Source organism: Danio aesculapii, chromosome 24 (genome assembly GCF_903798145.1).
Source record: "Danio aesculapii chromosome 24, fDanAes4.1, whole genome shotgun sequence".
Lineage (NCBI taxonomy): Eukaryota > Metazoa > Chordata > Actinopteri > Cypriniformes > Danionidae > Danio > Danio aesculapii.
The window spans coordinates 7,102,384-7,125,226 of NC_079458.1; the positions used below are offsets into that span (position 1 = coordinate 7,102,384).

General features: G+C 33.2%; 1 protein-coding gene across 1 annotated transcript in view; it reads left to right on the plus strand.

The window, feature by feature from the left end:
* The window catches only part of sntg1 (syntrophin, gamma 1), a 97,666-nt gene extending 81,614 nt beyond the window's left edge, over window positions 1-16,052 (plus strand). The window contains exons 15-18 of the mRNA XM_056451185.1: window positions 2,275-2,427; window positions 8,360-8,452; window positions 12,081-12,191; window positions 13,461-16,052. Of these exons, the coding sequence (XP_056307160.1) occupies window positions 2,275-2,427; window positions 8,360-8,452; window positions 12,081-12,191; window positions 13,461-13,643 (540 nt within the window). The 3' untranslated portion in view covers window positions 13,644-16,052. The remainder of the gene's footprint in view (window positions 1-2,274; window positions 2,428-8,359; window positions 8,453-12,080; window positions 12,192-13,460) is intronic.
* The last annotated feature ends 6,791 nt before the right edge of the window (window positions 16,053-22,843 follow it).

Genomic DNA, 22,843 nt, shown 5'->3' on the forward strand with positions numbered 1-22,843 from the left:
TGCGTTTAAGATCCGGTTTCTTCACAAAACATACGATACGATATAAAGTGGGTATCCGACCAAACAAGAAGCACTGCATTAAATTATGTCTGCAGTGTCCATGTCTTTAAAATATGGGAATTAATTTTACGCCAGTATTTTTATTGGAATTTCTGCGCTAACCTGCTGATAATGACGATGCCTGTATTTAAGCGGTCTTTCGCCTCTATTTACACTTTAAAAATTAATGAACGCTTAAGTCTATTTAACTGATTATATTTGAATTACATTACAACATCGATGCTGTAAAACTAACCTTATGAAATTAGAGATAGTCAAACCTTTCACTGGAAGTTCATCACTGGCTAATAAAAGAAACTACAAGATGCTTTTATGTGCATCGAAAGCATATTAAATGCAAGCAAAGTGTCTACTTTAATGTTTCAGATAACCTTTGTGAGAATAAAACATCAATATTTGAGTGCAATAATGTTCCACCATCATTCAGTGTAGCTATTTATGTACAGTTGAAGTCAGAATTATTAGCCCCCCTGTTTATTTTTCCCCAATTTCTGTTTAATGGAGAGATTTTTTCAACACATTTCTAAACATAATAGTTTTAATAACTCATTTCTAATAACTGATTTATTTTATCTTTGCCATGATGACAGTAAAAAATATTTGACTAGATATTTATCAAGACACTTCTACACAGCTTAAAGTGACATTTAAAGGCTTAACTAGGTTAATTAGGTTAACTAGGCAGGTTAGGGTAATTAGGCAAGTTATTGTATAATGATGGTTTGTTCTGTAGACTATGGAGGAAAATATATAGCTTAAAGGGGCTAATAATATTGACCTTAAAATGTTTTGTAAAAAATTAAAAACTGCTTTCATTCTAGCCAAAATAAAGCAAATAAGACTTTCTCCAGAAGAAAAAATATTATCAGACATACTGTGAAAATTTCCTTGCTCTGTTAAACATCATTTGGGAAATATTTAAAATAGAAAAAAAATCTAAGTGGGGTTGGGGGGAGGGGGGGTAATAATTTCAACTTCAGCTGTATATAAATATAATTTATGTGATATATTTAAGTAAAAATTAAACAACATGCTAATTATGCCCTTAGAATAACTGATCATACTAAATGTTATTATATTTTAAAGGGGGTGACGCAGTAGGTAGTGCTGTCGCCTCACAGCAAGAAGATCACTGGTTCGAGCCTCGGCTGGGTCGAAGTTCTGTCAAACTTTAATAGTTAATAGTTTTACAATATGTCATCAAATGATTCCTCCTCTTAATATGCGTATATGTATGTCTGTATACTGTAAATACTGTATATACTCTTTATTTAGTTATGTATTTACTTTTGTATAAAAAAATATTGTCACACTTAATAAAATTTTTGAAACTCATCTATAAATTGTAGTAAAGTATAATAGGCATTATTTTTTGCTCAGAAGAAAATCTATTTTTAATCATTTTTCAATATGTCATGAAATTGATTCCTGATCTAAATATGCATGAGGATGATGAACATGAAGAAATATATATACAGTTAATGTCAGAATTATTAGCCCCCCTCTGAATTTTTATTTTATTTTTTTAAATAATTCCCAAATTATGTTTAACAGAGCAAGGAAATTTTCACAGTATGTCTGATAATATTTTTTCTTCTGGAGAAAGTCTTATTTGTTTTATTTCGGCTTGAATAAAAGCAGTTTTTAATTTTTTAAACACCATTTTAAGGTCAATATTATTAGCCCCTTAAAGCTATATATTTTCCTCGATAGTCTACAGAAAAAAACATTGTTATACAATAACTTGCCTAATTACCCTAACCTGCCTAGTTAACCTAATTAACCTAGTTAAGCCTTTAAATGTCAATTTAAGCTGTACAGAAGTGTCTTAAAAAATATCTAGTCAAATATTATTTACTGTCATCATGGCAAAGATAAAATAAATCAGTTATTAAAAATGAGTTATTAAAACTATTATGATTAGAAATGTGATGAAAATTTTTTCTCTCCATTAAAATAAACAGGGGAGCTAATAATTAAGGGGGGCTAATAATTCTGACTTCAACTGTATGTAAATAATTTATTTATTCAAACTATTGTTACACTGAAGGACAATTTAGAATTACTCTAGTATAAATTGTGTATAATTAAACATTATTATTATTTTGCTCAGAAAAAAATCCAATTAAACAGGACACAGTAAAGTACAGAGACAAGTCCAAAGCTATTGTTGATCATCATAATTATTCTTTGTGCGTTTGTGTGTGTGTGTAGGACAGTGAGCTGCTGGACAAGCGTAAGCACTGCTTCAGTGTTCAGACAGACTCTGGAGAGGACATCTTCTTTAGTGTGGAGCTGGAGTGTGAGCTGCTCCTCTGGGAGAAAGCCTTTCAGATGGCCACCTTCTTCGAAGTGGAGCGAATACAGGTCAAGCCTCGTCTAAACATGCAGAAACAATCCGTTTTTACACAGTTGATCCAGAAATGTTTCAAATGTCATCACCATCACAGAACACTTGGTATTTTGGAGTGCATGATTTACAGTAACATGAAGTAAAATAAATGTGTATCAATAAAATATATTCATTTTTTTGGTATGCACATTAATCTTTACTTTTTGCTTCACAATTTTGGCATCATTTCAACAATATTTTTTTAGCAATATTAGTTCAATTACAGCATGTTTGTGATACAGTTGGTAGCAAAATTATTAGCCCTTCTATGAAATTTTAATTATTATTAAAAAATTTCCCATGTGCAAGTACATTTTCACGGTATTTTCTGTTATTTTTTAATTCTAGAGAAACTTTTATTTCTTTTAATTTGTCTGTAATAAAATACATTTTATTTAATTTTTTAAAATATTTTTTTTATGTGACAACTTAATTGTTTTATGTTCATTCCACTTAAATTTGTAAAAAAAAAAAAAGATTGAGTTAACTTAATTTGATAATGAAAAACTGTTTTTAGAAATTAGATATTAAAATTAATTTGTTTAAAAATGTTTAAAAATATGTTAAACATCACTTGGAAAATAATTGAAAAATAATTACAATTTCACAGGAGGGCGAATAAATTTGCTTTCAACTCTACATGATGTAAAATAGTGAAATAAGTGCATACAATTGAACTTTTTTTGTATAAAATGATGCACGTTTTCCCCATGTTTAACTCCAAATTTTAACAGATTTATCACAATCTACAAACAAAATCCCCAAATAGTAAAACATGACTTTAATCACTAAATACTATATATTAAACTGCATGATTTAAAATGAAGTAAAATATTTCCTTTCAACATCATATCATATTGAATTATATTCAATATTTGTATTAATAATTAATGTATAGATATTTAACAAACCCCATAAGACAAATATAAAACCGTTTTGTGTTTAGAGGGAAAACGAAACATACACAAATATTAACATACTTTCCAACAACAACAATAGCAATAATATTAATAATATTGATACAAATAATAAATACATACAAATAAAAATCTAAGAGAAAAAGACAAATAAAGTAAATAAATAAAGACGAAACATTAATAGGGCTTTATTTATTTTTTAAATATTTTTTAAATATATTTTATTAATATCATTAATATTTTAATTAACATCATATATAAATAATAATATTAATCCAAATATATAAAAATAAAAGTCAAATAAAGTAAATAAAGACAAAAAATTAATTTAATATTATTTTGGTAATATATTTTATTATTATTACTGACATTTTAATTAACATCATATATCAATAATTATAATAATATTAATACAAATTATAAATACATACAAATAAAAATCAAAGAGAAAATGCGAATAAAGTAAATAACACAGACCATTAATAGGACATTATTTATTTTGGTATTATACTTTATTAATATCATTGACATTTTTAATTAACAGGCTGCACGGTGGCGCAGTGGGTAGCACATTCGCCGCACAGCCGCTAGTTCGAGCCTCGGCTGGGTCAGTTAGCGTTTCTGTGTGGAGTTTGCATGTTCTCCCCATGTTGGCGTGGGTTACCTCCGGGTGCTCTGGTTTCCCCCACAAGTCCAAAGACATGTGCTATAGGGGAATTGGGTAGGGTAAATTGTCTGTAGTGTATGTGTTTATGAGTGTGTATGGATGTTTCCCAGTGATGGGTTGCAGCTGGAAGAGCATCCGCTGCATAAAACATATGCTGGATAAGTTGACGGTTCATTCCGCTGTGGCGACCCCTGATTAATAAAGGGACTAAGCGGAAAAAAAGAATGAATTTTAATTAACATCATATATTAATATTAATATAAATAATAAATACATACAAATAAAAATCAAAGAGAAAATGCAAATGAAGTAAATAAGTAAAGACAGAACATTAATAGGGCATTATTTATTTTGTTAATATACTTTATTAATATCATTGACATTTTATTTAATATCATATATCAATAATAATGATAATACAAATAATATATACAAAAAAATCAAAGGGGAAAAAGTCTAAGTAAATATATGAAGCTGAAACATTGATAGGGCATTATTTATTTCATTAATAAATCAGTGATATTTTAATTAACATCATTATTTCATTAATATAGTCAACAATGAAAGGGCAGCATATCTTATACGAGTGCTTTCCTGAATAAGCATGCGTTTCAATCAGAAACCGATGGGAGTGAAATGAAATGAGGGAAAATCAGCGGCGATCTCTGTCTTCTTGGCACGGTGAACAAACACAGCAGATCTGAGATCAGATTGTGGCGAATAAAAGTGCACCTGCCAGACTCAGTGTTGGCCGACATCTGAACAACACAAACTCTGAGCGATTGAGGCTGTGCCAAAGACAAATTAAATGTGATTTGTTATGCAGTACTTGAAGGAAACACATTGTTCACAAACGCGCTATCAAAACACTTTTGTTTGGACACATTAGTATAATCTAATTCTGGATTTAACCTGTTTATTTTTCATCTACAGGCTCTTTTTATGTATCAGCTGAATGCTTTTCTGTCAAAACTGATTTTTTTATTTTTGTTACTTCTGGTTTTATGAAAAAAAAAAAAAAAATATATATATATATATATATATATATATATATATAGATAGATAGATATACGCATATACGGTGCGTGTATGCATGTATATGTGTGTATATATATATATATATATATATATATATATATATATATATATATATATATATATATATATATATATATATATATATATATATTAGGGGTGTAACGATACACTCAGCTCACGATACAATGTGTATCACGATATAGTGTTCACGATTCGATATGTATCACGATATTTGGAATAAAAATTAAAAATTAAAACTGAAATGCAAATAAAAGATTTATTAAAAAAATTACCAAGTAAATTACCAAGTTTTCAATGTATTTCTTTTGTTTCTTTTTGCTGTTCTTTAAGAAAATAACAAAATTAAGGAAAATTTAAGTAAAGGTGCAAAAATTAAAAAAATTGCATTCTATTCAAGTAAATTTTCTCACGATTCTGTAGATGTAAAATAAAGGTGAATATGAGTAGGCTGTTATTATTGTTATTTCTCAGACTTATGGTAAAACAACAATAATATTAAGTGTAGGTCTACTGTTGGTTAAAATGCAAAATTTTGAATAGACTTTGAATAATGGACTTGAACAGACTTTAAATTTGTCCTGGTCATTAATGCACAGTAAAGTGATGACATCAGAATACAACTTTTCATAATTCTGAAGTTTTATTATCATGTTTGAGACATATGCGTGCAATCTGTCATTAACAATATTATTAGACCATTAATTCACTAGTAAAATCAGACATTTGTCATTATCTGATTCCCTATTGCATTATATTCAATATTATATAGGCTAGAATAGTTATACTGACACTGTTAAACATTTATTCTCATGCACAACACCCTGTGTTCGCTATGGAAAATAAAAACATTAAATGCTTGTCGTAATCATAACTCTAAAATGCGATATGATCATTAAATGACGTGCACGCTTTCGGTTTCATTTTCACTGCTAAGTGCTGTTCATACTTCGCGTGCGGCTCTCTAACGATCACTCTGTGCCACAAACTGAATGTTATTTACAACTTTGTTACCTGTTATTCACAGCCTATTGATGTTCTGTTCACTAAAGCAGACGCGCGCGCGTCTATCATTAAGTAGGGCGTGCGCCTGCCCTCTGTAGTTACAGCTTACGGTCAGCAGCGCAGTGAGCGCACGTCATGTGTGATTTTGCGGCCGTGAATACATAATTACGTAAAGACAGAAATGACATTTTTGGGTGAATTGTACCTTGTAAACACAGTATGTGACTCTTTCAACACCATTAGGAGGTATGCATGTCGCTGAGCAAAGTATGTAAAACAATGTGAAGACTTCGGTTGTGTTTGACCCAGTATGCGTGTCAAAAAGTGGACGGGTCTAAAGCAATGTCTGTACAACCAAAATGTTGCCAGACGTCCGACTTTGAGAGGATGGGCCATCCTGTATTTCAACTCCACTCATCTTGACCTGGCAACGTTACTGCTGCTAGTTCAAGCAATCTGAACTCACATGTGACAGCAGCTCACTAATAAGAGAAAACGGACATCATATCGTAATAAAATCGTCATAACACCACGATGCATATTGTGACATTTTTGCATCGCAATAAATCAGACCACGATAAATCGTTACACCCCTAATATATATATATATATATATATATATATATATATATGCATACACACACCGGCCATTTTATTAGGTACACCTTACTAGTACAGGTTTGGATCCCCTTTTGCCTTCAGAACTGCCTTAATCTTTCATGGCATAGATTCAACAAGGTACTTGAAATATTCCTTAGAGATTTTGGTCCATATTGACATGATAGCATCATGCAGTTGCTGCAGATTTGTCGGCTGCACATCCATGATGCGAACCTCTCATTCCACCACCTCCCAAAGGTGCTCTATTGGATTGAGTTCTGGTGACTGTGGAGGCCATTTGAGTACAGTGAACGCATTGTCATGTTCAAGAAACCAGTCTGAGATGATTGCGCTTTATGACATTGTGCGTTATCCTGCTGGAAGTAGCCATCAGAAGATGGTACACTGAGGTCATAAAGGGATGGACATGGTCCAGCAACAATACTCTGGTAGTCTGTGGCGTTGCTCAATTGGTACAAATGGGCCCAAAGTGTGCCAAGATAATATCCCCCACACCATTACACCACCACCACCAGCCTGAACCATTGATACAAGGCAGGATGAATACATGCTTTCATGTTGTTGAAGCCAAACTCTGACCCTACCTTCTATTGTCCAATTTTGGTGAGCCTGTGTGAATTGTAGCCTCAGTTTCCTGTTCTTAGCTGACAGGAGTGGCACCCGGTGTGGTCTTCTGCTGCTGTAGCCCATCCACCTAGAGATGGTTGTGTGTGAACATCCCAGTAGATCAGCAGTTTCTGAAATACCCAGACCACCAACCACCATGCTAGGTACAAAGTCACCTAAATAACCTTTCTTCCCCATTCAGATGCTCAGTTTAAACTGCAGCAGATTGTCTTCACCATATCTACATGCCTAAATGCAATGAACTGCTGCCATGTGATTGCCTGATTAGAAATTTGCATAAACGAGCAGTTGAACAGGTGTACCTAATAAAGTGGCCGATGAGTGTGTGTGTGTGTGTGTGTGTGTGTGTGTGTGTGTGTGTGTGTGTGTGTGTGTGTGTGTGTATATATATATATATATATATATATATATATATATATATTTACACACACACACACACAGATATATATATATGTAACAGATATATTAAAATGTAAAACATAATAAAAAATGTATTAGAAAAATCTAACAGCTCTTTGGAAATGGAGGGCTAATAATTTTGTCTTGAACTGTAGAGAATATAATGTAATCTAACATAATAGAATAGAATAGAAATATTAATTTTACATTTTGAGAACAATTTATGTTACCAAAATTCAAGTATTTTTCAGTGACATTGCGTGATTTGCAAGCATTTATATTTAAAGACTTGTAATACTGAAGCAAATAAATATTACAAAATATTGCATATTTTAGTTAGCTGACAGCATTTGCAATATTCCACAACCGTTTCACATTGCTGGAAAACAAGTGTGGCACAAATAAAATCATTGCCAATTTGTCACCACTAAACCAAACTAATGCGGCAAAAACCTGACCGCGCCTCGTGCCAGAAAACCGCTTCTGTTTATTTTCCTCCCTAAATAATTATGTCCGACACTTACCATCCTAATTAAACATTTAAGAGATGGAGGAGATGTTTGTGTGCCAGTTTCCTCGTGCCTCATTCACAATGCCAACTATCTCCTGTTTCAGTGTAAAACATACGCTTGTATTGTGGACAGTCATCTCATGGGACTCACCATAGATTTCAGCATGGGCTTTGTGTGCTTCGACGCCGCGTCAAAGGTATGATTTTAATTAAACGTGAGGAAAACAAGTAAAAAGTATTTTATTTCCCATTAGCTGCTCTGTTGCTATGCGCTATTTGCGTTTGTGTCACACCAGACACCATTTATAGAAACATGCTAATGACAACACTTTTATTCTGCCAACTATGTGTTAGATAAACATGTATAAACATTTACTTAACATCTGGTTAACTGGTCAAATTTTGCAATAGTTTGCAATAGGTTTCATTTGTTAATGTATTTGCTAACGTGAGCCAATGAATAAGCAATACTTGTGCAGCATTTATTAACTAGATATTAAAGTTTGAGGACAAACTTTATGGTGGCTTGAAAAGCCGAGTCTGAATTAGCATGTTACTAGCATGAATTAGCAAGTAACTAGCATGATTCTAACATAAATTAGCATGTAACTAGCATGACTCTAGCATGAATTAGCATGTTACTAGCATGTTTCTAGCATGAATTAGCATGATTCTAGCATAAATTAGCATGTTACTAGCATGTTTCTAGCATGAGTTAGCATGTTACTAGCATGTTTCTAGCATGAATTAGCATGTTACTAGCATGATTCTAGCATGAATTAGCATGTTACTACCATGTTTCTAGCATGATCCTAGCATGTTACTAGCATGTTTCTAGCATGATTTAGCATGTTATTAGCATGCTTCTAGCATGAATTAGCATGTTTCTAGCATGAATCAGCATGTTATTAGCATGATTCTAGCATGAATTAGCATGTTACTAGCATGATTCTAGCATGAATTATCATGTTACTAGCATGTTTCTAGCATGAATTAGCATGTTACTAGCATGAATTAGCATGTTACTAGCATGATTCTAGCATGAATTAGCATGTTATTAGCATGATTCTAGCATGAATTAGCATGTTACTAGCATGATTCCAGCATGAATTAGCATGTTACTAGCATGATTCTAGCATGAATTAGCATGTTACTAGCATGATTCTAGCATGGATTAGCATGTAACTAGCATGATTCTAGCATGAATTAGCATGGTACTAGCATGTTTCTAACATGAATTAGCATGTTACTAGCATGATTCTAGCATGAATTAGCATGTTACTAGCATGTTTCTAGCATGATCTAGCATGTTACTAGCATGATTCTAGCATGAATTAGCATGTTACTATCATGATTCTAGCATGAATTAGCATGTTACTAGCATGATTCTAGCATGAATTAGCATGTTACTAGCATGATTCTAGCATGAATTAGCATGTTACTAGCATGTTTCTAGCATGAATTAGCATGTTACTAGCATGATTCTAGCAGGAATTAGCATGTTACTAGCATGATTCTAGCATGAATTAGCATGTTACTAGCATGATTCTAGCATGGATTAGCATGTAACTAGCATGATTCTAGCATGAATTAGCATGTTACTAGCATGTTTCTAGCATGAATTAGCATGTTACTAGCATGATTCTAACATGAATTAGCATGTTACTAGCATGATTCTAGCATGAATTAGCATGTTGTTAGCATGATTCTAGCATGAATTAGCATGTAACTAGCATGTTTCTAGCATGAATTAGCATGTTACTAGCATGTTTCTAGCATGAATTAGCATGTTGTTAGCATGATTCTAGCATGAATTAGCATGTTTTTAGCATCATTCTAGCATGAATTAGCATGTTACTAGCATGATTCTAGCATGGATTAGCATGTTACTAGCATGATTCTAGCATGGATTAGCATGTTACTAGCATGATTCTAGCATGAATTAGCATGTTACTACCATGATTCTAGCATGGATTAGCATGTTACTAGCATGATTCTAGCATGGATTAGCATGTTACTAGCATGATTCTAGCATGAATTAGCATGTTACTAGCATGTTTCTAGCATGAATTAGCATGTAACTAGCATGATTCTAGCATTAATTAGCATGTAACTAGCATGTTACTAGCATGATTCTAGCATGAATCAGCTTGTTTCTAGCATGAATTAGCATGTTGTTAGCATGGTTCTAGCATGAATTAGCCTGTTACTAGCATGACTAGCATGTCACTATAGTGTTGCTAGCACCTTTCTAGCAAGATTAGCATGTCAGTAGGAAGTTTAAACTGTTAGCATGTGTTAGAAAAGCTAGTCACAGTCTCTGGGACAGTTGCTAGGGTGCTGAAATTGGTTGCTAGGGAGTGGCTAGTAAGTTTAAAGGTAATCAGTGATTGGCTGCTGGCTAGACTGAGTTGAATGAGGCCAGACTCTAGTCTGTAGGACAGTCTGATGCAGAGTTATGAGCTCACAAAGGTTGATCCAATGTTAAGTAAATGGGAGTCTTTTAAAATGGAAGTCTATGGGACAGTTGCTAGGGTGCTGTAAGTGGTTGCTAGGGAGTGGCTAGTAAGTTAAAAAGTCATCAGTTATTGGCTGCTGGCTAGACTGAGTTAAATGAGTCCAGTTAGAAGTCTGTAGGACAGTCTGATGCAGAGTTATGAGCTCACAAAGTTTGACCCAATGTTAAGTCAATGGGACTTTTGGGATTTTTCTGGGTCGTTTTTCGGAAAACCCAAGGTCGGATCAGTTAGAAAAGATATAGCAACCCGAGTCAGACCAGTTTGAAGGTTTGACGAAAGTTTGAAGTATGTAGCTTGAAAGGCCTAGGAGGAGATACACTTAGAAATTAGTCTCAGAAGAAGAAGAAGAAGAAGAAGAAGAAGAAGAAGAAGAAGAATAATAATAAGTTTAAGATAGATAACAGTATGCTGGCTTTTCAAGCCACCATAATTATTATTAGTTAAAGTAACACAAAAAAAACTCTTTTACACTTTTGGTAGAAACACTTTTAGCGTAGCTTAGCATAGATCATTGAATCGGATTAGACCGTTAGCATCTTATTTAAATATGAAAATTTTTTTTTGATAATTTCACTATTTAAAGCTTGACACTTTTGTAGTAATATTGTGTACTAAAAATAAAAAAATTGTTATTTTTTGGGCCGATAAAGCTTGGAAATAATTAAGTAATAAAGGGGATGTTGCTGCTTTACCATGGCTGTAGCAGACACAATCAAGTCAAGTTGAGCTTTATTGTCCTATCGCTACGTGTGGACATACAGTGGAACTAAATGTTGTGTCTCGCAGGACCATGGTGCTACATAAACAAACAAAAAAAATCATTTACACTTTTGGCGAGAACACTTTTAGCGTAGCTTAGCATTGATCATTGAATCGGATTAGACCGTTAGCATCTCGTTCAAAAATGAACAAAGAGTTTTGATGATTTCCCTGTTTGAAGCTTGACTCGTCTGTAGTAGTATTGTGTACTAAGAAAGACAAAAAATTAAAGTTGCTATTTTGCACTTTTGGCGGAAACACTTTTAGCTTAGCTTAGCATAGATCATTAAATCGGATTAAACCATTAGCATCTCGTTAAAAAAATAAACTAATAGTTTTGATCATTCTCCTGTTTAAAGTTTGATTTGTCTGTAGTTACGTCATTTATTAGAACAAAAAAAATTGTGGGCCGATAAAGCTAGGAAACTAATGATTAATTAATGATAAATTGAAATTAAACTCCACACAGCATTTTATCAGACTTGACTAGGAAACGTTTTCAGGCACCTACCATTATTAATATGCACAATTTAATCCTTCATCATAGGCAGTGCTATGGAGATATAAATTCTCTCAACTTAAAGGATCATCAGATGACGGCAAGAGTAAAATCAAATTCCTGTTCCAGAATCAGGACACAAAACTCATTGAAGCGAAGGTAAGTCCCCATTTTTTTGTTATTATTGGCTTAATAACTTAACTGTTGCCCCTTCTTTTTGAACATAGACATAAAAAATGACATTAAACCTAAATAACTGCCAATCTTCAACGCTTTGGTGATTAATGCTTGGCGTTATTTTAAAGAAGACAGATGTCAAATTGTAGCTAAAGTGAAATAACGTTCAAAAAATTTGGTTTATAAGTTTATAAATCTATATTTTAAATATAGATGTATATATAAATGTGTATTTTAATATATTACATTAAAATATGTATTTAAAAAAAATGTTTACCCCAAATTTGACAAAAAAATCTGAGATAAATATCTGAACAAATTATATTCCAAATTTGAAGTTGATATCTCAAAAAAAATTAGCTTTCTGTGAAATTTAGTTTGGCCGCAGTTCCACACATGACCACCAGTCCACTTTTAGTTTCCATTGGTGAGCATATGAGAGTGCCCCCTATTTCTGTGTATATTTTGAGGAATGTGAACCACATAACAATATTTGTAAAGGAGGCATCACATTCTAAAGCAGTATGGCCACTTTGTGGATTGCTTTAGCAAAGTAATTCTTTACAAGTCTATCCTTGACTATCCTTGTGGCAAAATTAATAAATAACTTGCTCAGTAATATCTATCAAAAACCAGAGATGAAAACTAGACATGTTAAGCTTTCAAACGACATATAGTCTGTCATGATTGCTTTATGTTTGAAAAATTAACCGCAAATGGTCCCACAGGTTGAAAGGTGACAGTAAATGGATACTGATCTCTTACACAAGCTATATAACCAAAAAACAGTGTTAAATTATGTATTAGACCTTGCACTTTTAGACCTGTACAGCGATATACAGTATAGTTTGTAATGATTAGATTAGGATTTCATCATAATATAGTGAATTAAACTTAAGCATCCTGCTATTGGGATGGCGACAGTACTACAGTCTCTATGAAAGTGAGATGCTGCTCATGCATTTTAATATATATAGCACTATTAAAAATGACTTCATAGATTTATGGATCGTTAGCATGAATATCATGCACATTTTTAGGAAGCTTTTCAAAACATCACAAAAGAAATGGCTGAAGGGAGCGGATAAAAATAAAGCATGTTTATATGATTCCCTGTTTGATTATTTTCCCCCCTGTAGGCCTTAAGTAAGACTTTCATGTGCTGAGTTTGATTTCATTCCTGCTTGCTTGAGGCTGCTGCTTATGTTTTTTCTTCCAGAAAGCATTATCATTTTTTCTTTTTGATTCCAGGAACTGGAGTTCTCCAATCTCTTTGCGGTTCTCCATTGCATCCATGCGTTTTTCGCCGCCAAAGTGGCTTGTTTGGATCCCATGTTCGTGAGCAGCCGAAACGCAGCCATGGCTCCAGTTGTGTCCGCGACGTCCACTTTAGCAGCGCCGTCACACATCTCCAAAATCAAATACACGAGCTGACAGACTCCTCTCCTTCTAGACATTCAGAAGGTATGATGAGAGGAACCAACCCTGACAAACAATTGACTTTGACATTGTAACATTGAAAACCTCGCTATATATCCTCGGGGTGAGAAACAGACGAAAGCCATTAAGCGAATGAGCTGGGATATGACTTTTGAAGATGCTCCTGGAAGTCTTAGAAAGTCGGACTCCTTCACTTTTGATACTGAGATATATCTGTTTGCATTCAGATTATATGAACACTTGTTTGTGCACACCTTTAGAGTATTATTTCCTCTGGTTGTTGACTGGAATGAATCTGTCCTGAAACTGCCATGAATCGCACCGTTTTCAAGCCTCGCAGATGTTTTCGAAGGCAAAATGTTTTCGAGTTCGCAGTTTAGTTATACCAGTCATCTAAACATATCAGCCCAGGCTCGTTGTAAATACGTGTTTCAGCCTACATATTTGCGAAATGTAAAATACACAGCTTCGTTACACAGATGACAAATCCACTAGAGGGCGCTGTTTACATTTTTGCAAATTTGAAATACGTTATATAGGGTATGTTTCGGTGTATGTTTTAGATACACAGCCATCTTGTACATGTCCGTGAGTAGGTGGGGGTTGTCGTTCGGAGCACCTAGTGAACCACTGACCTAAACCCAAACAATAGTTTTTATAAAACCAAACATAAGAGAAAAGTGCACTGTGACCACATAGTTTTGATTTTTTGTTGCATTTATCTATTTTGTGGAACTGGACTCGAACTCAAGTGCTCTGAATCACAAGTACAACACCTTACAAAGTGAACTACTGAGACAGAAAAGTTGTCCACATGGAGATGAATAGGTGGCACAAATGTATTCAATTACAAATCAGAGACAACATTAAGTTGTTTTGTGGTATTTTTATTTGGTGTTGTGCAAAGAACTGCACAAAAAATCCTTTATTCATCAATAATATGACCCTATGAAAATAATACATACTGCTCCCTAGTGTTCATTTTACCTAGAAACTGCAGTACATTTTTCATTCGTTTATTAATTTTCCTTCAGCTTAGTCCCTTATTTATCAGGGGTTGCCACAACTGTCAACTATTCCACCATATGTTTTATGCAGCAGATGCCCTTCCAGCTGCAACCCAGTGCTGGGAAACATCCATACACTCTCGCATTTATGCATGCACTCATACACTACAGCCAGTTTTGTTTACCCAATTCACCTACTGTATAGCACATGTCTTTGGACTGTGGAGGAAACCGGAGCACCCAGAGGAAACCCACGCCAACACGGGGAGAACATGCAATCTCCACACAGAAATGCCAACTGACCCAGCCGGGACTCGAACCAGCGACCTTCTTGTTGTGAGTTTGTAGTTTCATAAAAATGTATGCTGAAGCACTTATTTCCAATGAGCCTGTGTTAAAACATGCATTTACACTGGTGATCAAAAGATGTTATGTTTTTATATCAAGCTTCTTCTGTTCACTAAGGGTGAATTTATTGATCTAACTATGTAGTAAAACTAGTAATATTATTGCAATTTTAAAAATCAGTTTGTATGTAAATATATTTTAAAATGCAATTTATTCCTGTTATGACCAAACTAAATATTCAGCATCATTAGTCCTGACTTAATTGTCACATGATCCTCCACAAATCATTTCAATATGCTGATTTAATGTTTAGTTATTATAGCTGCTTAGTAATTATTGATAGCTTTATTGTTACAAAGGTCGAAAAGAGTTTTTGATTCATTCTGTCATTTTCCTTCGGCTTAGTTCCTAATTTGTCAGGGGTCGTCACAGCGAAATTAACTTCTAAATATTCCAGCATATGTTTTACACAGTGGATGCCCATCCAGCCGCAACTCAGTACTGGGAAACAAGAGTTTTTGATAATTCATTTAACTTCTTGAATAGTTTAAAAGTTTAAATTGAAAATATAGTTATGAAAATTGAAATATAGTTAATTATACTTAAATAAATGTAATATCTGTGACCTGAATAGGTTAAAAAAAATGTATTAAAAAAATTATATATATTCTGGTTACTAACAGATTAGCATATTAGAATGATTTCTGAAGGATCATGTGAAGGAAAATTCAGCTTTTATCCGCTTGTTAAGTCGTGATGTAATGGTGACGTATGAAATACTGTGTTCAGGTCCAAGCTGCTACTCATTTGAATTGAGAAAATATTTGTTTGTGACCACTTTTTAGTCATATCACACATTAAAGTGAATTTAATAATCAATAATAGTGAATAAAATCATGGTGTACACAAGGGGTTCTCAACCTCTTTCACTTCGGGGGCCACTTCTTTCTCCAATCAATTTTTGAAGGCCCACCTGTCTGACATTTTCTTTAAAATGTTAGTATGAAATGCTCATTTAAACCTTTAAAAATATTTAAAATACATTTGTTGTGCCTTCTATTGTTTTCAATTTTCATTTAAATTTATATGTAAAACTAAAACTATATAATATATATTATGTATTAAAACAAATATATTGCGATCACAATATTACAGCGCTTTGTAAACATTTATTATTACCATTTGTTGAGTCTTTCCATTCAGTTTGATATGGCACTTGGACCCGGAAGCCGTTTCACATGACATCACACTTAACAGGTGGATGTACAGGAATAAATAACATTTTTAAATAAATTCAAACAGAAAACACACATTTTTAAATTGTAATAGTATTTCACAATTTACTGTATTTACTCTCTTTTTGTCAAACATTTGCAGCCTTGGTTCGCATTGCGATCAAAACACAAAAAATCTCATTTTCATAACTTTTCACCGCCAGTGTACATAGATAAACAGATCTTCTGAATGTCTTTAAGATATCCAATAAATGGCCAATCATATAACCTATTATCCTTTTACAGGTTGTTTGTTTTAATCCAACAAAAAAAATCTCCATAATTTCTCCCTGATTTCCAATGTCAGAAACCATACATTTTTGAATGTGTACAGAAATGAGCGTTATATAAAAGGCCACCCGTCTGACTGCCTCAAGAAACAGGAGAATGCGGGTGTTATTTTCATATTGTACCTATTTTGATACTTTATTAAAGGTTTAATCATGATGACTGAAGATAAACTGGAATTGTATGATGATTGTATGAGGCACATTTGAACTTTCTCAAGGGAATGATGATGTACTTGCGATAAATAAAGTGATTGCCTATATTTTTTTGTATTTTTAATCCTCATCTTGCCAATATTTACGAGACAAATTAGTGCATAAACTGACGTCATTTTTCCATAGTAAAAATATGTCACCCTGGTAATCTGATGAAGTCAACATAAAACTGACCCTCTGTTTACTTTTATAAAAATGAGATGGAAAACTTGTATTAATAGAGTTGATGTCTCACAATTTTAAGTTTATATTTTATCTCACTATTATTAATTTGCATCTCTCATTTTTTTCTAAATTTGTCTTTGCAATTTAGTTTATTATCTCAAAATTGACTTATTTCTCAAAATTCTGAAATCTGAAAATTGACTATTTACACTTCTTACACTTCTTTTACAAGAAGTTTACTTCTTGACTTTTTCCCTTTACAATTTTGACCAGATTTTTTGCGAATAGTCTGACATTACATTTTTAACAATAATAATTATCAGTTTGAATTGTTCAAATTCAGACTTCCCCTCCACAATTCCCAGTGTACATCTCAGAATGTTTTGTTTTTACTTGCTATTTTGAGTTCAAATTTTTCTTGCAATTCTAATTTTGTTTTATTCAGTTTTGACTTTGTATCTCTTTTCTTGCTATTGCAAGTTTGAATTCCACTGTTATGGCTTTTTTCCCCCTTAAAGCTCTAAGTTTGAATCACTTTCCCCTCACAATTCTAACTTTATTTCTTGCAGCTTTCAGTTTAAATTTCACATTTCCGAATTTTATTTATATATTTTTTGGATCATTCATTTCATAATGATCCATGGATGACTATTCCATAGCGAAGAAAAATTATAATTTTACATTTTTTGCTTTGACTTTTCCTTTTTCCTCATTTAGATGATGTGGATTTTTAGTAAAGTATTTTAGACATTGTTTTCTATAAGGTCTGTACTGCATATTAATACAGCCTGAAATTCTGTCAGTGTTATCACTACATGTAATGCTGGTTAACATTAAATAGGCTAGATCTTAACAATTGAATCAGAATCATTTCTTCAATGCCCACTTTACATAAAACATTTTACTTTAAATAATATCCCAAGCCAATTATATGTACAGTTTCATGTTGACTTTAAAAGTCATAATATCTCCAAACTCTGTACATATTTAAAGCTGCTGTTCTGATGCTCTCATTTACTGCACGCTAGTGTCATGAACTGACATGTAGGAATAAGATATGTGCTATCTAGCATTATGGCCAAAGCTTTAAATTCAGCCTTTCATGCTAAAATATGACATTGTGAAAAACAAATAATAATAATAATAATAATAATAATAATAAACGATACATGACTTCCCTCAACAATTATTGGGCTAAAATCATTAAATTACTTGGAAGTGTTTTTTTCCCCCCAAGTCAGCGCAGGACCCTTCAGATGGATGGATGGATGAAAAATATGATTTTAAGAAGCATTGTTGGAGCATTAAATCCTTGTTATTTTATTGTCATAACCCTAATGTTGAGCGTTTAGTCTATGCAAAAGAGAGATTTGTGATTTACCCTAAAGCTGGGATATATTTGGATTATGGGACTGGAAAATCTTTGTTTTATTTTTTAGCAAACTATGATTTGTTATAATAAAGAAGTATAGTTAATAAAGATTTTATAATGTGTGATCCTAGAGTTTTTATTGTTGTGTGATCTTATTTCAGAAATGTGTACGAATGATGTCTGCATATTAAATATGGCCAATATTTAATGCAACAAAAAAAAAGCAGCAATTTCTACTCAGTATGAAGAAACAAAATTGTTCCCACTTTATATTAGAGAGAAACATATAATGGAATAATATTGTTTTGGTTTTAGTAGTAGTTGTTTTTATGCTCAAATATAAAAATACAATACTCAAATGTAAACATAAACCAATTTCACTACTATATCAATTTACATTAAATAACGATTTATTATTTTTTTCATACATATATATATATATACACTTTAGGATTTTATATGATGTATAGTGAAATAAGTGTTACAGTGTTACTTTTTTGAGTAATAAATTGAATTACCGTTTACCCCGTTACAACGCCATTTAGTCATGGGCCGGTATAAGATTCTGACGGTATGATAACCTTGGATAAAACTATCACGGTTTCATGGTATCACAGTATTGTGATTACTGCTCTAAAATATATTCTTTTTAAAAAGGGGGAAAAAAACTAAAACTTTTTCCCCCTTGAAAACATTTTTTAATTAAGATTTATAATATTTTGGAGCAGTAAACATGTCAGGCTAAATAATTAAAATCAATCATTGACTTGTGCTGTCTTCATTAATTTCAAAAACCTTGATTTCTTTACAATTTAAAACGGCATCTTACTGACAATAAAATGCATGTTACTATAATTGAGAACACTGAAGTGGTTTTCATGCAAGTAGCATCTCTCTCAGCCATAGGACCTCTCTTTTTCTGGGGGTGTGTGTGTGTGTATGGGGCTGGGGCAAGAATGTTTATGCAACTTCATTTATTCATTTTCTTTTCAGCTTAGTCCCTTTATTAATCAGGGGTGGCTACAGCAGAATGAACTGCCAACTTATCCAGCATATGTTTTAGACAGCGAATGCCCTTTTCAGCTGCAACCCATTACTGGAAAACACTCATTCACTACGAACAATTTAGCTTACCCAATTCACCTATACCGTATGTCTTTGGACTGTGGGGGAAACCGGAGCACCCGGAAGAAACCCATGCGAACGCGGAGAGGACATGCAAACTCCACACAGGAAAGCCAACTGACTCGAGGCTCGAACCAGAAACCTTCTTGCTGTGAGGCGACAGCACTACCTACTGCGCCACCGCCTCGCTCCGTCATGCAACTTATGCCCAGGAAAAAAGTTTCTCTGCGTTGATGACAACTATCCTCATCTAATGAAGCTCCTCATGTCGCCAAATGCCGATAAAATTAAATTAGTGACAATATTAGTGGATACGCAGGTGATAACGTGAGCTGTGCTACCAAAGGAGGAGACGAAGCCACAATGTCAAAGCAAATAAAACTGAATTTTCTCCACCGCGAACACATTACTCAGACGGAATTAAACAAAAGAATATCTAGATATATAGTTGAGGACATGCTACCATTTTCTCTCACATTGTCCCAGAACATTAAAATAGTGTAGATTAGTGTATAATGTTTATGTATTTTATAGTCATTTGACATATTTGATTTTTTTTTTTAAAGTAACGCAATAGTTACTTTCTCAGGTAATTAGTTACTATTTGTGAGAAGTAACTAGTAAATATAACTAATTACTCTTTTAAAGAAACAGGCCCAACACTGGTGAAACTACAAAACATATACCGAAAACCACTTCGTAAAAATATTACAGCTTGGCTATAAACATCTTTAATGAAAAGATGGTTGAGAAACAAAGCATCAAATTACAGCCAGTGATACACTTGGGGTAAAAAAACACACCGAGTTTGTCCTGAAGGAGCGTCTGACAACTAGCTGTGGAATCAAAGTTCTGGAACATTCTGACAACGTTCTAGCAATCAAAACAATGCAACCTTTAGAAATATGTAAAATGCTGAACAACATCATCTCAGAAACCATAGGAGGTTTAAATGGCCTTTTTCTTCTGTCAACACCTCAAAAAGGTTTGTGCATTTTCAAGAGCTGTAAAAAGTCTGTTTTTCCAGTGAGAAAGGTAACATTAGCATGCTACGTGCCATCGCAACACCAAAGCAAACAAATTTCTCTTTTATAAGTAATTTTGAATTCAAAGTTGGTATGATGTTGTTTTAAAAGGAATAAAACTTAAAAACTTTACACTAGGTGTGGGGAATCACTTTGGTTATTATTTTTACATTTTAGTTTTCCCATTACCATCATATAAGAGTTAAGGTGCTTAAAGTCCACCAAGAAAATAAAGAAAAATCAGGTTTGTATATCTTGTTTGTATGACCAATAACTGATTTAATAATATTATTTTTACAAATAACGACAATAATATTGATAACATTGATAACTATTTTTGGCAATAAAATGTTTTGGACAAGTTTAGATTAACAGAGAAGTTAAAACACGCACAAAAAAAATATATATATATATATATATTTTTTTTTAATGAAAACACAATAGGTATTTGAAGAAAACACAATAGGTATTTGAAGAAATGTCCATTTGCACCGAGTAATTTGTGTAAATTCACCCCCGAGTGAAAAGTAGCATAAATGTTTACTCACCGTGTTCTATTCAGCATATCACGTCTTCGCGTGTACGTGGAAAAACAAAATATCAAATCATTGAAATTGAATATTTAGCCTAATGATAATTACCTCAAGCGGTACCTCATCTCCGAGTAATGCGCGTTCATGAGACATTTTGGCGCGAAATTTTTGTCCTCGGTCTGCCAAACAAACGTAAATAGTAAGTGTAGTGTAACTTCCGAGGTAAATATACCTATGTTCGTCGAAATAGCAATCCCGTTCTATGACGGATTTCTATTGCACGTGTCCCGTCGAATCATTTAGGGCTGACAACCACATCCTTTTTTTGGACCAAAGGAAGGCATACAAGTGGGATAAACATCATTGTGAGAAAGGTAAACAATGACTGAAATAGAGTTTTTTTTTTCGTTGGTACTTCTATATAGGTTAAAGGTTATACAGAGACTATATGAACAACAGTAGGATTAAAAGGGATAGTTCACTAAAAACTGAACATTCTGTCATCTCACTCGTTCCAAACACATTTGAACACAAAAGAAGATATTTTGAAGAATGCTGAAAACCTGGAACCATTAATTTACATAATGTTTGTTTTACCTATGTAAGTCAATGGGTACAGGTTTCCAGCTTTCTTTAAAATACATTATTTTGTGTTGACCAGAAGAAAGAAACTCGTAAATGATTTCGGACCAATTTAGTGAGAGTAGATAGTAAATTTACAATTTTGGGTGAACAATCCTTTTAACGCAACAAAGATTATTGTCTTAATCTGTATAAAATGTGACAGAAATGATTTGTAAATGTGATTAGATTCCATTTAATATAAGAAAATCATATAAAATCAATTGAATAACTGAAATTAGGCCAAAGATTTCATATGCTGACAATATATTGCAAACCATTTGTTACGACAGCGTGAAATCACAGATTACAAACTGACACAAACAGTGAAGTCTCTTATATTTCGAGTGTACGATGAGATTTTGAGGAAAGATTTTGAGGAAGATTATGAGGAAAAAAAACAACATCAAATCAACGAAACTGAATGTACTATTTAGCGTAAAGAAAATGACCTCAAGCGGTGGGTCTCCTAATAATGCGCGCTCATGAGATGTTTGGCACGCATTTTTGTCCTCGGTCTGCCAAAAAACAAACATTGAATGTGGTTTATTTTCTGACGTAAATTTACCTGTTATGTCTGTTGAAATAGCAAGTTATCGCATTCTGTGAGCTAGATTTATCTATATTGATACGTGTCCCATTGAATCCTTTTATAGACGACCACATCTTTTATGGACCAAAGAAAGCCATACAAGTGGGATAAACATCATGATGAGTAAGGTAAATGACTGAAATCGAGACGTTTTTTTCCTCTGTCTACATACGCTAAAGCTTATAGAGGGACTAAATGAACAACAGGAAGATTATAATTAAAGGGATAGTTCACCAAAAACTGAACATTCTGTCGCTAATCTCACTGATTTGTTCCAAACCCATTTGAGTCGAACACAAAAGAAGATATTTTGAAGAATGCTGGAAACCTGTAACCATTAACTTACGTGATGTTTTTTTTTTCCTACTATGTAAGTCAATGGTTTCAGCTTTTTCTTAAAAATATTTGCAGTTAAACAGACGAAAGAAGCTCATAAAAGATTTGGGACCATAGGTATTTGAAGAAATGTCCATTTCCACCGAGTAATTTGTGTAAATTCACCCCCGAGTGAAAAGTGGCATGAATGTTTACTCACCGTGTTCTATTCTGCATATCACGTCTTCGCGTGTACGTGGAAAAACAAAATATCAAATCATTGAAATTGAATACTTAGCCTAAAGAAAATTACC